At 33.6% G+C, this 19176-nt stretch overlaps 1 protein-coding gene across 1 annotated transcript; it reads left to right on the top strand.

Moving 5' to 3' along the window:
* The first annotated feature begins 4196 nt into the window (after positions 1-4196).
* On the top strand, positions 4197-19165 carry gls2a (glutaminase 2a (liver, mitochondrial)). The gene is given in 19 exon segments (XM_051117452.1): positions 4197-4546; positions 4690-4777; positions 6753-6785; positions 6787-6875; positions 7395-7524; positions 7619-7698; positions 9649-9812; positions 10427-10485; positions 14252-14284; positions 14379-14437; positions 14569-14635; positions 14729-14779; positions 14880-15056; positions 15222-15353; positions 15431-15523; positions 15623-15684; positions 15763-15839; positions 17078-17141; positions 17219-19165. Coding segments are annotated over 19 exon segments (1842 nt in total). The 5' UTR covers positions 4197-4352; the 3' UTR covers positions 17409-19165.
* Positions 19166-19176: the final 11 nt, after the last annotated feature.

The raw sequence follows: 19176 nt of genomic DNA on the forward strand, positions 1-19176 counted from the left end.
GTCATCGCGCTGGCGCCTCAATGTCCTGCAATGCGCCGTTAGCTTCCACTCTCCGCACAAATTTGGGTATGGGTCTAATAGCGCACATTTCTCTAAGTTTAACATTGCAACTAACATTGTTTTATACTTGAACTCTTTTGGGCCTATATCTATAGATTTTATTTTAAACAAGTCGTGATGATTTGAGAAGGCAAAATTGATCAAACAGTCCTTACTTTAAAGAACAAAAACTTTAGGCTATATTTAATGAACAAAAATGCTCCAAACGTTTTTCTAAATTAACGTAACAAAATAATGAAACGAAATAAAATCACTTTACCATTACATACAAAACTGAACTTTCAATAGTTGAAAGAGTAGTATAAGCTGTTTTGGGAGAAGGGGGAAAAGACGGGCTCGGGCCGATAATTCTGATAAGCTGTCGGACAAGGGCCGGTCTAGGAAATATATATGAGGCCCGTGCAGGGCTCTAATGAGCATTTATCCGAATACTTTAATTATTATTCAATGTTTGCAACACAGAAATGTAACCTATACCGTGTATCGTGGTCGTGAAGCTTGTTCAAACAAAGCTTAACTTACATGAGCAGAGCTCTCTCTGGATCGGCGGTTGCGCGAAAGCAGGTTTAAATATTCCGATATGATTGTGATTTCAAAGGTTTTATAGGCATGGCGAAATCATCATCATATAGCAGTAAGATTGCGTGTGTTTGAATCGAGATCGCGACCTTTCAATGAATAATCCATATGAGTCTATAGCCTATGTATTTTTGTACGTCAAAAGTTACTCGTGCCCAGGCCCGGGCGGCCCCCCGGTTCCGCGATCCATGATTTGCGCCCGCCTTCCGATCCCTCCGCGCCCCCCTAGTGGGGCGCGCCCCCCCTGTTGAGAACCACTGCTATAGGCTATATGGGTCATTCTATAATTAGAGGTACATTTAGAATTTGACAATGTGAAGAAAAAAGTTTTCCTGTTTCCCAAAAATCCAAACATAGCTGCTTTGAAACAATCTATATTGTATAAGTGCTATATAAATAAAGGTGATCTGTAGGAATATGTGCATAAAATACCATCTACATTTGCTACTGTCCACTGTGTTACCTTTACTGGGTAACACAGTTGACAGGTAACTTAGTTGACATTTTTAGTGTTTTGGGCCTGTACTCATTATGGAAGCCTAGAACTACTGAGCATATGGTATGTTTAGAAATATATTTTCATAAACAAAAGTTTTTAGTTAAATTGTCTGTTAAAATTTGTTACATAAAACATTTGTATAACATGGCTGACAGTCAATTAATCCACTCTTGACACAGGTTTGCTAGTTTAATCAATATTAGGGGAAAGAGAGAGAACAAAATTTCTAGTGCTTCATCCATGTGCTTCTAGAGGAAATATCATCATACTGTGCAAATTATACTAGAATGGGACAAACCATTCCTTTTGGGGGGGGTTCTAGAGGGTAACTTAGTTGACAATGGTTTTTTGGACACAAATAAAACAAGTTATATGACAATAAACACTTATTATTTTCGAAACGCACTCCCAAATGTCTTGATAACCTAATCTAACTAAAGGCAAAACTATGAAATGAATTTATATTTGAGGTCATTTTCATGCTTAAATGCAGAGTAGAATGAGCAACTTTACAAAATCGGTCAGCTGAATACCAGGGTTGTATGTGATATGAACATCATTTTTGAACAAAATATATGGCTTTTTTACATATAGTAGTGTGATTGGGAAAATCTGGGCTTTATATTGATGAAAATATATCAAAAATGTACTTCACGGACATGGGATGTACCCAAAATTATAGAATTACCTAACTGTGCTCGTGAAATGGTTGTGAGTTATTGCCAAGGCTCAAATGTGCAAAAGCCATGTGCAAGGTTAGGTTAATCGTATACAGTGACACCCGGTGCCAGTGTAAAAGGGTGACTGGATATAGTAACTTTGACCCAAAGCCAATGTTGACTCTGAGCCATGAGTCATGCTGACCCAAGTCTCTGAAATGACACCCTGGTCTGTCTAGAATGTCAGTAGTGTGATCAGGGTCATCATGAGATGATAACAAACTGGAATGTTGTCTCAGGCCTGTTTATGAGGTGAGCTAACTAAGGTTCTCCATTACATAATCTAGCCTACTTGTCAGAGTCAGGGCCAGGGGTGTGGGGGACCAGTTGTGAAATGTAGGTCCATTTTTAGTAACGATCCTGGGATTTGAGTATGATAATGATGGAAACTTTTTCCACCCAGCAAAATTGTATCTTTTTCTTTCAATAACTTTGCATTAGTAGTGAAGCAAAATGTTAAAAATTGCACTGGTGCAAAATGTAAACAAAAAACAGGAGAAAGAAAGAAAGGAAATTAAAATTTGTGACATTCAATGTATTTTTCAATCTTAATTGTGAAAAGGGATGCATCAACATTAATAGAAGTTTGTCAGGTTGCAGACAAAAAGGGTTTTGTGAAAAATATAAATACTGGGCAATGCATAACATAACCTCAAAGCAAGTCTTCCAGCTGTAACAGGATCAGTCTGGTTTCCTGTCACTCATCCATGGAAGATCCCCACCACAGGGTCACTCAAAACTGCATCATCTTTCAGGGAGACCCCATTGACCTCTCAACCGCCTCAAAATGAAAGCACTGCTTTTTAATTTTGAATTGTTAATATTTTATGTGCAACCCTTATCACACCTTATTTTACTTTCTGACTGAATATTCTTTAAGTTTTTTTTTTTTCAATGTAATTTCTATGTATCTGTGTATTCCTTTCTATATTTTCTAGGTTCATCCCTGCAGTGTTTATATGAAATAAGCAATAAGACAAAAAGTGTATTACCTACACTACCAGTCAAAAGTTTTTAAAATGTTTTTTAAAGAAGTCTCTTCTGCTCACCAAGCCTGCATTTATTTGATCCAAAATACAGCAAATGCAGTAATATTGTGAAATATTTTTACTATTTAAAATAACTGCTTTCTTTTTGAATATATTTTAAAATGTCATTTATTCCTGTGATCAAAACCAAAAATTTCAACATCATTACTCCAGTCTTCAGTGTCACACAATCCTTCAGAAATCATTCTAATATGCTAATTTGCTGTTCAAGGAACACTTACTATTATTATTATTATTATTATTTAAAACAGTTGAGTACATTTTTTCCAGGATTCTTTAATGAATAGAAAGGTCCAAAGATCAACATTTATCATTTATCTTAAATAAAAAGCTTTTGTAAATTTTTGTTGTTTTTTTAATAGAAATTGAAACTTTTATTTAGCAAGGATGCTTTGAACTGATTAAAAGTGCTGATAAAGTCATTTCTATTGTTACAAAAGAGTTCTATTTCAGATAAATGCTGTTCTTCCGAACTTTCTGTTCATCAAAGAAACCCGAAACGCATTCTGCTCAGCTGTTTTTAACATAATAATAATAATAATAAAGTTTTTTTGAGCGGCAAATCAGAATATTAGAATTATTTCTGAAGGATCATGTGACTGGAGTAGTCATGCTAAAAAGTCAGCTTTGAAATCATAGGAATAAATTACATTTCAAAATATATTCAAATAGGAAACAGGTAGTTTAAAAAAAAATACTGGTTTTGCTGTACTTTGGATGAAATAAATGCAGGCTTGGTGAGTGGAAGGGACATCTTTAAAAAACATTTTAAAAACTTTTGACTGGTAGTGTAGGTAATACACTTTTTGTCTTATTGCTTATTTCATATAAACACTGCAGGGATGAACATTAAAAAGCTTTGACTGGTAGTGTATCTGCAATTTTAATGACTGGATAGTAAATGAATGTGAATCAATCAGTTACTAATTCATAACGTTTGTTTATTTCACAATGCAACCACAAATGGTTGCACCGTGTTCATGTGATTTATGTCAATAAGAACAGTCTGCATTTTCATTTACTTTTTATAGACCCTTCAAGCTCACAAGTAAATTTTGGTCACAACTGTTACTGGTAGGATTAAATGGGTAATATTTATTTCTGAATTTGTGCCAAAACGTTAGGCAGTAGTAAGCAAGTCTGTTGCACAGTTAGTTTCTACTATTGAGCCATATACGTCTGTTCTGGGATCCACCAATGATCCATCTTCTTTTTCTCCCAATATCACGCCCCTAACATCCACCAGGGGGCGTGTCTTTACCTGCTGCCTATGATTCCTCGGTTACCGGCTAAATTTGTCAACAGAAGTCACTCCCATGCCTCGTGGGACGACCAGGCACTTGGAATCCACTAGAAAGGACGCGATTCATAAGCATAAGACACGCGTTGTTTATTCAGACTGTTTTAAGGTCGCTGGTTTAGAAGTCCAAACTTTCTGGACCGATTATGCATTGTGTTAAAACCCTACGGGCGTCCAGAGCTGGTATTTTGCTCATTAGGAACGCTGGAAAATGGGAGAGAGTTGCCGGAAATTTGGACAGAAGACACTCACCTGCTCGGTTGTTGCACACGAGCGCATCTCCAGGACAGCATCCGCGCCATCAGCCCGTCATCACAGAGACTGACGCCGGGACGTACAGGTAAATCCTCAGAGAGGCGTTACCTGTTGCCATAGAGATCATATAAAGGCCTTTTAAAATTGATTTTAGAGGGGTTAATATCTTTCTAAAATGAAATGTATTGTTTAAAACATGTTTTCTGCATTGTTTTGTGTTTTGAGCAGTAATAAGGTGGTTGCTGGGTTGGAGGACCTGTTGTTCTACACTATCACCCAGGGAGAACAGAAAATCTCAGTGGCACGTTTCCTAGCTGTGAGTTGGACTAATAGTCACCGTGTGCTGATGCAATTGTGCTTGTGCATGTGTGTGTGATTTAGTCAGCATGAGCTGTAGTGACTATCTGTCAAAGGGGAAGGGAATAAAATACATGCTATAAAACATCATGCACCCACATACTTTACATTTAGTATAATTAAAATAAGAAATTTTTATTCTTACATAAGTTATAATAATAAATCTTTGGTGTTACATAATGGTACTATAAATAGACTTAAGGTTTGGGCCAAGTGGCTCCATTAAATCTTCTAATAAATATACCTATTTCTAAACATGTGGATCCATATTTGGATGTCTGAGTTTTTATTACAGGGAAGAATACATAAAATTATAGACTGTTTAACCAAGTTAAAACATTAATCTCTATATTTCCAGACATAGTACTGCACCTTCAGTGGTGCACACTTCAGTACACATGCCACCCAAAAATAGACACCCGTTAAAGTGTTAAGAAGTGTGGTGCAATAATTTATGTGCATGGGGATGATTTGTCTATATATGATAGCCATCTCCAGCATAGCTGCAATTTGACAGCTGAAATGCTATATATCACTGACTGAAGAAAACATGTTCCTACCAAATGACTGATGCTGAACTCTTTCATCTGACTAATGTAAACACTATTGCACTGTCCTACGGGAACTTCATATTTTTAGCCTTTGGCTAAAGACATCCATTTTCACAATCATTGCAAGTATTTAAGGATCATGTCATAATTCTTTGCATTCACTTGTTTTGCTATATCTAACCATTGTATATCTCAGTGCTATTGTGTTTCGTTTGAGTTTATGATGAAATAAACATAGCATAATTAAATTTTACTGTTTTTACTGTTGTAATACATGCTCCTGGTCTTATTGCTAACAATCCATCTATGTTATTTCAAAAAGCTCATACTATTATGTTTAATAATATCCTGTTTCATTTGAAAGTACACTACTGTTCAAAAGCTTGGAGTCAGTAATACGTATTTAAAAGAAAAATCTTAGGTTATGAAATATTTTTACAATTTTAAAGTTTTTTTATACATATATTACATTGTATTTTAAAATGTAATTTATTTCTGTGATGGCAAAGCTGAATTTTTAGCAGTCATTACTTCAGTGTCTATGATCCTTCAGAAATCATTCAAATATGCTGATTTGATGTTCACAAAACATTTCTTCTTATTATCAATTTTGAAAGCCGTTGTGCTGTCACTTTTGATCAATTTAATGTGTCCTTAATGAATAATAGTATTATTTAAATAGTATTTCCATCAAAAAAAACAACAACTTTTGAACATTAGTGTAATGGATTATTTAAAAAAAAAGTTTTTTTTCCTGAAACTAATCGTGTTTAATAATTTTAAAGACCATTGTAAGTTTTTAGATATACTTTGATATTGCAATAATTTTTTCCTAATATTTAACCACTGACTATAGTCATCCAACATTACAGTATAATTAAGAGCTATCAATTTTAACATTTATTTTAAAATCTAAAATAACTTCTAATTTAAGTGAACTTAAAACAATCTTCACATAAACCCATGTGCCCTACCTGTGCCCTTCAGCAAATAGGAAAATATAGAGAAACTGAATAAAGTTATCAAACATTAAATACTAAATTAAATATAGCTGAATCCTTAAAGCTACAAAAGTTATGGATTTCCTCTTATTTCTTTTATTATCAATTAACAGATACCACAGCAGCTGGGTTATTAGCTTATTTGCCTGCTATTACTTTAAGAGCTGCCGCTAAATATTTTTAACTCTGTTAAACTGGAAAAATTAATCGCTTGGGTTAACTTTGACAGCACTACTTGAAATATCATGTCACTTATATCATGCTGTAGCTTCTAGAACTAGTTAATCTCTAAATTTGTGCTAAATTTTTCAAGCAATAATTGCTCACTTATCAATGTTTGAAATATGGACAATATTGCATTATTTGTTCTTGTATTTCTTAGGCACTCAAAAGCACAGGCTTGCTGACCTCTGACCCCCCGGTTGAGAGACTGTATGCGACAGATCCACCAAGCTCTCCAAGAGTCTGTTGGAACAGCAATGATGGACCAGGAACTGTTCAGAAAGTGAGTTGAAAATGCAAAGCAAAGTATAAGAGAGTATGTTTGTGTGTGTAATATGCCGTGGCATCACTTATAGTTCATGACCTGCAGCTGTTACGATATGTACACACACTCATGCGCCTTACAGATGAGTGTTATCTAGATTTTCTTGGAAGGCTGGAAAAACAAGCAGTCAGTTGATCATGCACACATACACACATATCATCACATACACGTTCTTGACCTGACATTCTGTTCTCCAGCAGAGGTAAATACAACACGCCATCTGTTGTGTTTATATGTGCGTGTACATGCGTTCTGCGGGAGCGTGTGTGGAGCTAAGCCACGTTAAGCAGCGATAACGTGTTTGTTACTCCTGTAAGGCACAGCCTAAGTGTCTTTTGAACTAGCTTAGTCGGTGTTAATAAACATGGCTCAAATATCATGTTTGGCCATGTACAACTCTCTTAGCACATTACAGATCACAGGTGGCTGTTAAGTCACAGTCATGTCACATGGGCGTATGTGTGTTTCTGTTTCTAGATGTGTTGGCAGTAACATAGTCCTCCTGACTCAAGCTTTCCAAAGGAAGTTCATCATTCCAGACTTTGAAGCGTTCAGCTCCCTCATAAACCATCTGTATTATAACGCACAGGCTCAGCAAGGAGGGAAAGTAAGACATTGATTTTCCTTATCGCTGTTTCACTTTAACAAACATATTTATCAATCTCTGATCTCTGTATTTGTCGATGTTTGTGTTTGCACAGGTAGCAAACTACATCCCTCAGTTAGCGAAGTTTAGTCCGGACCTGTGGGGAGTTTCTCTGTGCACAGTGGATGGTCAGAGGTAAAATATACAGTCTTTAGACTGTCTGTCTCAAATCAGTGTGATCGGAAAAGCTCCAGAATGAACTTTTTGGCCCACTTGTACAAACAATGAACAATTGATCTTTCGCAAAGACTCGTCCCCCTTAGTTACTGTTGCTACGTCCGACAAGCCACGGCGCTCTCAGGCCACACACCATGTTTTCACGCAGTGAAAAATACATTGCGGAGCAAAAAGAAAACTGACAATGCACTGACAGACAGTTGACTTTAGGTATGAAAGTCTCAGCTTTCAAATTTTGTCACATTTAAAAAAAAAATTCTAACAAATAAAAACCATTTTGTGGCTCTTGTCGTGACAGATCACTATAGTGCCGTTCATCTGTTCATCTCTAAAGCATGAAATAAACATGAGTGAACATTAAGATGTTTTGTTTCAACCACGGAAAGACATCAATACGCAGCATTTTTCAAGTTTAAGTCAACGGGTGTTAATCTTCTCTTCCGTCTGGTTTGTTTGTCAGACAAAAATGGCAGATTCCGCGTTATGATTAGTCAGATCGCCTGTCAATCAAACTCCCTGCGAAGGATCAACTGTGGTTGAAATTACTTTTTTGACAATAAATACACTACTGGTGAAAATGTTGGGGATGGTATTTATTATTTTATTTTTTATTCAGCAAGGATGCATTAAATTGATTTAAATTTTTTAATTTAAATAATTACTATTTATTAATTATTATTAATCGCAAAATAAATTTGACTGTGAAAATACCCACAAAAGATTCTTTAAAGCTGTTTTTGTGTTAAATGAGAAAGTAAGTAGACATTACAAATTGTAGCTTTAGAAAGAAATATTTTGTTTGATTCAACATAGAATTTATTGCACATAAACATTTAGGCTGCAACGGCCTAACGTAAACTATGGAACATAAAAGAAGATGTTTTGAGAAACATCAGTATTTTTTGTTCATATGAAGAGAGTCAGCTTTGTTACCAACAGTCCTCAAAATACCTTCTTTCATGTTTTTCACAAAAGAAAGATTTGAAACGACATGAGGGTGAGTAAATGATGACAGAATTAAAAACAATTTGGTGAACTATCCCTATAATGTTTTTATTTTTATTCTTCATATTTTTTGAATGACATGATACTCTAAATAAGAATCTAAATCTGCCAGAAGGTGGCGGTAAATGTCTTTGAATGGGCCTTTGAATCATTGATTCACGTGATTCGTTCAAAACACGGATTTATTCAGAAATTAAATGCTGCTGTGTTGCTCGGAGACGCACAACAGTTCTGCTGTGGCTTCAAAGGTAATATGTTCTCTGCAAAACTGAGCAAAAACATAATATTGTGTTTAAAATATAACAGAATATTAACTTCTTTTTTACTGAACTGTTGTATAAGATCACATTTATGCTCGTGATAGATCGAGACAAAATCAGCATTCGTGTCATATTGTTCATGTTGCATGTGTGTTATCGTGTGATACATGATATATATAAATATAAGACAAAACACATACGGGGCACTTTTTACACCAATATCTTGAATTTTAGGGTATAACTGCATTTATGGAGTTGCCGTGCATCATATTTGTCGACAGTCAACTGTATGAAATATAAGATGATGTACATGTCGGGGGCGAGGCCTGCGCGTTAACTAATTGTGTTATTTTTTTCATAACTAAATAATTAAGAACGCGTTAAACTGACAGCCCTAGTTATAACATATTCAAGTCTCTGACAGTCTTTATATCATGGACATCACTTGCATCAGTTTTATTATATTATATTATTAGTTAAAATTAATGTTTTATTAACCCACCTAACCCAAATTTCACTTGTGTATGATGCTTTCCGATTTTTCTGGACTCTGAATGATATTATTTTGATGTTATTTTGTTTTGCTTACCCTTTTCCCTCTCACTTACTGTATGTTAAATTTGATCTCTTCCTCTTTACGTAGGCATGCTATAGGAGACACCAACATGCCATTCTGTTTGCAGTCATGTGTGAAGCCTCTGGAGTATGCGCTGGCTGTGCACGAGACAGGCACTGAACATGTGCACAGATATGTGGGGAAAGAACCAAGTGGCCTCAAATTCAACAAACTCTCTCTAGACGAAGAGGGTGAGAATCCATCACAATCTGTTTTATTTCACTTGTTAATGCTTTCACTCAAAGTTATGGCCATATGAAGTGGTCTTAAATAGTATTTGGATAGTTAAAATGTCACATTGTCAGTATACTTGTGGTGTAAACCTTTCTCTTGTTTGCTCTGGATGAAATCTTCAAAGGTTCAAACCAATGGCATGATTCTGAATTAGCAATATCACGGGCTAACTGTGTTCTGTTGCAACATGAGGTCTGGGAATAAGGTTGATGATACACGCGGCAACTTTATGAGCAATGTTGCCGGGCAGTGTTGCAGAGTGATGTTGCTTGGGCACTTTCCAGTTAAGAACGGGCAACAATTTCACCTCGTTCCCCATTGACAGCAACACTGCCTAGCAACATTGTTCAAAAAGTTTCCCCATGTCTCATCAGCCTAAGACGTAGCTGTTAAACATTTGTGAGTTGACAGACGTCCTTTCAGTTTAAATCAATTTAATGAATTTTCTTAACATCTGAGGAACATTTCATCTGCAGGCTTTACTGAATCTGATGCAGAATCATTTCCAGTCAGCATGATGCCACTTTGACACTGAGTTTTGACAATTTGTAAACTTTTTTTTGTTTCCCAGATAAACCCCATAATCCCATGGTAAACGCAGGAGCCATTGTTATCAGCTCTCTCCTAAAGGTAAGAGATTGTTTTTTTGTATATTATTGGCTCACTGTTGATATAGGTTATACAAACTGTAGATGCAAATGGATCATAATGATACCTAAAATACAAACTGAAATTTCTGAATTTAACATCCATGACACATACAGTTTACTTTATTTTATTCAGTTTTATTTTATTTTTTTTATTTTATTCTGTTATTTTATTTTGTTATTTTTGTTATTCTATTTTATTTTGTTTTGTGGTTTTTTTATTTTATTGCATGTAAGTTTATTTTATTCTATATTATTTTATTCTGTTATTTTATTTTATTTCGTTATTTTATTTTATTCTATTTTGTAATTTTGTCTTATTCTATTTTTTGTTTTATTATGTTATGTTATTTTATTCTATTCTTTATTTTATTTTATTTTAATTTGTTATTTTTGTTATCCTATTTTATTTTGCTTTGTTGTGTTTCTTTATTTTATTGCATGTAAGTTACATTTTTTGCTATTTTATTTTATTCTATTTTATTTTGTTATTTTCAGTTATTTTATTTTTTATTTTGTCATTCTATTTTATTTAATTCTAGGTTATGTTATTTTATTCTGTTATTTGATTTGATTTCATTTTATTCTCTTTTGTTATTTTATCTTATTTTATTTTATTTTGTTTTGTTATTTTTTGTATGTTTGTTTATTTATTTTTTATTTTTTATATTTATATTTATATTTATTTTTTATTTTATTTTATTTTATTTTATTTTATTTTATTTTATTTTATTTTATTTTATTTTATTTTATTTTATTTTATTTTATTTTATTTTATTTTATTTTATTTTATTTTTGTCCCAGCCTTTACAGGGACACAAGCCTTGAATAGTTATTTTAAATTCAGCAGCATTGCATTTTATTGATAGAAATGATTGCTCTCATAGACAAAGTGCTTTTAATTGGGCAAAATTATATTTTTGTCCTTTTCTTTTGACCTGGTTTTAAATAGCTGGCAAGGTGTGTGTTTGTATGTAATGGGGGGAGTGGGTGGTCCTTTTAGAAATGACATAATAAGAGCAGCTAGTGGTCAAGAGGTGTGTTTAAACAGCCAATCAGAAGAGGTACTAAGAAATACGCCTTTCAGGGTGTTTAAATGGGGTCAGATTTTCTACATGTTCAAAATTACCGGCAGGTCTATGACTGCAATGAAAATGAAACTGAAGAACATTAAATAATTACATAATATCATTAAATAGTATTGAAATTAAATGAACTGATATAAAAACAATACCTAGGGACTCCCACACTTTTTTTGAAGTTTAAAAGTGTTTAAGTTTCTAGTTTGACCTATACCCTAAAGTATGTTACACAACTTCCTTGAGCACAGACACAGAGGAGTACATTTTAAGACGAAGACATCTCACAGCTGCGATCACATTGCGCTGACCTTTGCTCATGGGACTCTCGTTTGGACCTCGTGGAACTGGTCACCTTAACATCACATCTTAGAACATATGAAACTCAATATGTGGGCCACTTTGTCCTCAGTAGCAGTTAAGGACTAGCGGTTCATGTTGGCTAAAGTCATTTGGCTTTACATGTTCTGTCATTTAACTTCACGACCGATCTTGATCATGATCATGTTTGCAAAATCTTTTCTTGAAAATGAAATTGATTCTCTTTTAACGCATTCAATGAACTCATAACCTTTCATACATTTTATATGCATTTTTATAGGATAAGACGGTTATGATCTCCTATCATACCACCCTTTTCTGTGCTGTCCGTTATTGCACATGTTTGTCCACACTGCCACCAAGTGTCTAAATACTGCACTGTGTTACTGTTTGCGGAGGAATCTTTGGATCAGTCCCAAAGTAAACTGTGTCACTGGAGTCACTGTTAGCTATTTTTTGCTTGCCAACAGTAACTAATTTTATTTATATGTAGTTCATTTATAGCACATTAACTAAATTACAGTGGACGCTGTGAATGCTGAATGTGTTTCACAACTGCCTTGTTGGTCTTTCTGTAGAGCTGTTCAGTTTGTTGTTTTAAAAAAAGATTAGCATCACCATTGGTTAGCTTCCAGAAATTTCTAATGAATAAAACCACTGTAGAAAAATTACATATAACTCAAGGATGTAAGTTTAAATGCTTGATAAACTACAAAACCTGTACAATTATTTTGATGTGTTCACTGAAATACTAAACTACATGTAAAGTTGACTAGATATTACAATATTTAAAGTTATATATTATATATTATTATATATTTAAATATTATTATATACAATATTTAAAGTAGTACATTTTAAATGCACTAAATTACAACTTTATCATTATAAATTGGTAATTACGAATTTATTTAAATTCTAATACATGACATACAAGTTTCAGTAGAATTTACATTAAAATATATTTTAATTTACTATTAATTTAGTAAACTTTGTTCTCAGAATTGTGTGATATAAACTTACAATTGCAAGAAATGAAGTCAGAATTGCAGGATAAAGACTCAGACACAGAATTGTGTGATATAAATTTCTCACAAATGCAAGTTTATAACTCACAATTCTGACTTGTTTTCTCAGAACTGTGTGATATAAACTCACAATTGTGAGATAAAAACTTGCAATTCGGTCTTTTTTCGCAGAATTGTGTGATATAAACTTACAATGGCAAGAAATTAAGTCAGAATTGCAACATAAAAACTCACAATTCAGACTTTTTTCTCGCAAATGCAAATTTATAACTCGCAATTGTGACCTTTTTCTCACAATTCTGACTTTGTTCTCAGAATTGTGTGATATAAACTAAAAACTCACAATGTAGACTTTTTTCTCACAAATGCAAGTTTAGAACTCGCAAGTCTTTTTTTTTTTTAGAATTGTGTGATATAAACTCACAATTGCGAGAAATAAAGTCAGAATTGTGAGATAAAAACTTGCAATTCTGTCTTTTTTCTCAGAATTGTGTGATATATAAACTTACAATTCCAAGCAATTAAGTCAGAATTGCGACAACTCATAATTCAGACTTTTTTTTCTCACAAATGCAAGTTTATAACTCGCAATTCAGACTTTTTTCGCAAATGCAAAATTATAACTTGACTTTTTTTCTCAGAATTGTGTGATATAGACTTACAGTTGCAAGAAATAAAGTTAGAATTGTGACAAAATACTCGCAACTCTGACTTTTTTCTTGCAGTTCTGACTTTTTTCTCAGAGATATAAACTTGCAATTATGAGTTATAAAGTCCAATTTTGAGGGGAAAAAATACTGATATATTCTCAAATTGCAAGTTTATATCTCACAATTTTGACTTAGTAACTCACAATTGCGTGTTAAAGTCAGAATAGTGATATAAAGTCGCAATTCTGAGAAAAAAAGTCAAAATTATGAGAAAAGTCAAGAATTATGAGTTAATGTCTTCAATACGTTTATTTCTTAGAATTGTGACTATTTCTCAGACTTAACTTCACTTCTTGCAGTTCTGACTTCATAACTCGCAATTACAAATTTATATTATGCAATTCTGACTTAATTTTTCAGAATTGCTTGCTTATATCACACAATTCTAAAAAAGAAAAAGTTAGAATAGTGAGATGTAAACTCTGAATTGTGAGAAAAAAGTTTTTAAAAGTCAATTATCTTTTTTTTTAGTGGCGGACATGGGCTTCTATAGAAAACATTTCATTCAGTTCAGTTTTACAACTATGCTAAAATGTAATTGTCTTTCACAAGGGTATTGGTGATTTGTCTGTCTTCTTCTCTCACTTTCTCTTTTTTTGTATCTATTACAGCCTGGTTCCAACAAGGCAGAGAAGTTCGACTTTGTGAGTACATTGCAACATCTCCACCATGTAAACCATCCCAGGTTTCTGCTGTTATCTTGTTTGTTATAAATATTGATTTCTGTTTGTGGGTCAGATGATGGATTATCTGCAGAGAATGGCTGGCAGAGAATACGTTGGGTTCAGTAATGCCACGTGAGTTTTAAATATAACTTCATTACTTCTATGAAATTACACTCTCTTAGTGGTGAACCTTCAATTTGTTATCTTATATGTACTGGTAATAGCTTTTTCTGTTGATAACAAATATCTGATGATATTTAAAGTTTCCAGTCAGAGAAAGAGACCGGTGACAGGAACTATGCAATTGGCTATTACCTCAAAGAGAAAAAAGTGAGTGCCTGTTTGGTCATTGCCATTTTTCATAAACATATTGAGAGGATTTGTATTGATTTCTCACTTGCTACTCTGCATTTAATCCTGTAGTGTTTTCCCAGAGGAGTTGACATGATGGCAGCCCTTGATTTCTACTTTCAGGTAAATCAGCTGTTATTCTGACACAGAATTGTCTTTATTAATGGTACTTGCTGTTATTGCTCATCCTATATCACTAAAATGTCTCTTCTTTCATTTCCAGCTGTGCTCTATTGAGGTGACATGTGAGTCTGGAAGCGTCATGGCGGCGACATTAGCTAATGGAGGGATCTGTCCAATCACAGGCGAGCGTGTGCTCAGTGCCGAGGCCGTCCGCAACACTCTCAGTCTCATGCACTCCTGTGGCATGTATGACTTCTCCGGCCAGTTTGCCTTTCACGTGAGTCAAACACACACAGCTGATTGATTGCTTGCTGAATTCCTCAGTCTGATAAAGTACACAGTGGACTTTACAGCTACATGAAACTATTTCAGTCATCTGCTTTAAACCCCAGTTAATTACTTAAATAAAATCACTGTTATTATATGCGTTTCTCTTCCTCAGGTGGGTTTGCCTGCTAAGTCTGGGGTGTCTGGTGCCGTGCTGCTCGTGGTTCCTAATATCATGGGGGTGATGTGCTGGTCTCCAGCTCTTGACCGTGTTGGCAATAGCATCCGAGGCATCCACTTCTGTCAGGTGCTTTGCTTTTGTCTTTCTCTTTTTATTTCTTTATTTTTCTCTGAGACCTTTAACTGAATTTGCTTGTCTTTTAGGAGCTAGTCTCTCTCTTTAACTTCCACAACTATGACAATCTGAGACACTTTGCGAAGAAGTTAGACCCTCGCAGACAGACAGGCCACGAGAGGGTGAGACCACAGACCACATTTACTATTTTAGTCACACAGTGCTAACAAATCAAAACTAAAAGCGAGTTATGACCAATCATTATATTTATAATATTACAGAACAAGTCTGTGGTGGATCTGATGTTTGCTGCTTACAGTGGTGATGTTTCAGCACTCAGGAGGTACACATTTTCTTTCATTTTATTGCAAATTAAAATACATTCAAACATAAAGATAAAGATATTAATTTTTTTTCTCAGAATCGCTCTTTCTGCAATCAATATGGAATTGACTGACTATGACACACGTACTGCCCTTCATGTGGCATCAGCAGAAGGTAATTAGGCCTTTTTTTGTTGTATCTACATGACTATTTAAAAGTTTACAGTTGGAAATTAACTTTTATTCAGCAAGGATGCATTCAATTGATCAAAGGTGACAGTAAAGACATTTATAATGATACAAAATAGTTCTATTTTAAATAAACGCTGTTCTTTTAAACTTTCTATTCACCAAAGAATCCTGAAAGAAAGTTTTACACAGTTTCCACAAAAATATTAAGCAGCACAACTGGTTTTAACACCAAATCAGCATATTAGAATGATTTCTGAAGGATCATGTGAGATTGAAGACTGGAGTAATTGCATACAAATTACGTAAATTACATAAAATATTTAAAAATAGAAAACTGTTATTTTAAATTGTAATAATACTTCGTAATATTACTGTATTTCCAAACTCCAAACTTGATCAGAATTTATTTAATCTGTCTAGCAAATGCTTTAAACTTCTATTCAGATTTATTACTTTTACTTTCAGTGTTGAAAACACTGTGCTGCTTAATATTTTGTGGAACCTGTGATTCTTTTTTCAGGATCCTTTGATAAATAAGTTAAAAAGAACATTTATTCAAAATAGAAATCTTTTCTAACAAGTCTTTACTCTTACTTTTTATCAATTTAACATATCCTTGGTGAATAAAAGTAATAATTTCTTGCAAAAAAAGAAAGAATAAAAATTTACTGACCGCAAACTTTTAAATGGTAGTTTATATTGTTACAAAAGATAAATAAATGCTGTTTTTTATTTTTTATTTAACAAAGAATCCTGAAAAACTATCACAGGTTCCAAAAAATATTAAGCAACACATCTGTTTCCGATACTGATAATAAATCAGCATATTAGAATGATTTCTGTGGATAATGTGACACTAAAGATTGGAGTAATGATGTAAAAAAATTCAGCTTTGCATCACAGGAATAAATGACATTTTAAAACATTCACATAGAAAACCGTTATTTTACATTAAAATAATATTTCACAATATCACTGTTTTTTCTGTATTTTTGATCAAATAAATAAAGCCTTGATAAGCGTAAAAAACTTCTTTAAAAAGAAAAAAAATCTTACTGTTCCCAAACTTTTGAACATTATGAAGGCAAAAAAGTAACATTTTCTGTTACCTTAAGTCTCTTGCCATTGGCCTGACCCACACCAGTCTTTACATTACATTTCTAGTTACATTTCTAAAAATTTAGTTCATTTATTAATAGGTCTCTAAAACTCTGATTTCAGGACACTTGGATGCAGTCAAGTTTTTAACACATACCTGCAAAGTCAACCCTAATGCTAAAGACAGGTACGGCAGAACTCCCCTCCAGTGCACCTTTGTTCTCTGTTTTTGTTTCATTTATTTAAAACACATCTGTTCTTCAGATGGGGGAACACACCTCTCGATGACGCTATGCAGTTTGGGAACACCGCCGTGGTCAAGGTCCTACAAGAGTATCAAAGCATTTACACACACACATTAATGCCAGAGGAGCTCAGCACAGACACCTGTCCCAACTCCGCCATGGACGCAGAGGAACTGCAGAGCATGGAGACACTGGAGAGTTTAGTATGAAGGAGAACTACCATGAAAATCTCAAACTTCAGTCTCTCATGATTTCAGAGAAGCATGTGGGTGTGAGATTACGACAAAGTCGGTATAAGGACACGCTGAGCAGGTGTGTGTTACAGAGATGCTTCAAACCAAAGCTCTGCTGTGTGTAGACCTCAGCTAGCTTCTGTTGATGGTTTAAGATCCTTACTGTAGTCTCTCAGACCTCTGTTCAGTGTACTGTGGGAGTATGAATGTCATTTCTGGTACAGCTCCTCAAGGACAGTTTGGTTTGTGCTTGGACCAATTTAGAAATGCAGAAGCTTCCTTTACCTCCATATTTATCAGAGCAGAAGTATTTTTATATAAAAGCACATCCTTAACTCAAAGGTTAGTCAGTAACCTTAGTAACTAGGAGACGGATTCACAAAACTTTCTTCAGATTAAAATTCTCAACTGCTATTTTCTTCTTAGTTACTGACTGTGTTCTGTATTCCCAAAATATTTAAGAACAATCTTAGGAAATGATATTCTTAAGCATTCTTAAGACAAAACATAAGAATTAAAGTTCTTGAAAAGAATGTTGTTAAATATGTAGATAAAACCCTAATATTTGACTTTTATAAAACATTAATAGATGGATAAATACGCTACCAGTCAAAAGTTTTTGAACAGTATGATTTTTAAAATTAATGATTTTTAATTAAAATAGTCACTTCTGCTCACCAAACCTGCATTTATTTGATCCAAAGTACAGCAAAAACAGTAACATTTTAAAATATTTTTACTAATTAAAATAACTGTTTTCTATTTGAATATATTTAAAAATGTAATTTATTCCTGTGATTTCAAAGCTGATTTTTTAGCATCATTACTCATCACAGTCCTTTAGAAATCGCAAAAAACATTTATTATTATTATGTTAAAAACAGCTGAGTAGAGTTTTTCAGGTTTTTTTGTTAAATAGACAGTTCAAAAGAACAGCATGCTAAATAAAAGTATTAATTTTGATAATAACTAGAATGATTTCTATAGGATCATGTAACAGTGAACACAGGAGTAATGATTCTGGAAATTTAGCTTTGATCACAGGAATAAATTACATTTTAAATAGTAAAAATATTTCAAAATTTAACTGTTTTTGCTGTACTTTGGTGAGCAGAAGACTTCTTTCAAAAGCATTAAAAATCCTACTGTTCAAAAACTTTTAACTGGTAGTGTATGTATTAAGATGTATCATTATGAAGTTTTCAAATTGTTGTATTATATAAGGCAACCATGAGCAAACTAGTACAGTAGTCAGAAAATAAAAAAGCCTGACATTTTATTTTTAAGTAAAGTTGCTCCTGAAGATGTTCTTAAGAAAACATTTGAGAACTTTTTAAGAACTATTCAAAAAATGCAGATACCATCTTCTAAACCTACTGGAATTCACCTTCTGGACTTCTTTCATAGGAAGATTTTTGTGAATCCACGTTTACGAAGTACACAGTTAATGTAAAATTAGCAAGGTATCTATAAAGAAAAGCATGCATGCACATTAAAAAGTAGTTTATTTATAAAAGTATTTATAACCATACTGGAAATGTTATTATGTCATATTAGGTTAGCGAGCCAGTAGTCTTCATAAAGTGAACTGTAGCCCGGTTGACAAAGCTTTCCATGTCATTTACGTTACTGATCATTTTTGGCTAAACATTATGAGCAAGTATTTGTATATTTGTACTATTTTTAAGATGTTTGAATTCCTTAAGCTTGTTAATAAATATTTTTGTAAGGCATTTCATAATTT

This window comes from Labeo rohita, chromosome 8 (assembly GCF_022985175.1).
Source record: "Labeo rohita strain BAU-BD-2019 chromosome 8, IGBB_LRoh.1.0, whole genome shotgun sequence".
In the NCBI taxonomy this organism is placed as follows: domain Eukaryota; kingdom Metazoa; phylum Chordata; class Actinopteri; order Cypriniformes; family Cyprinidae; genus Labeo; species Labeo rohita.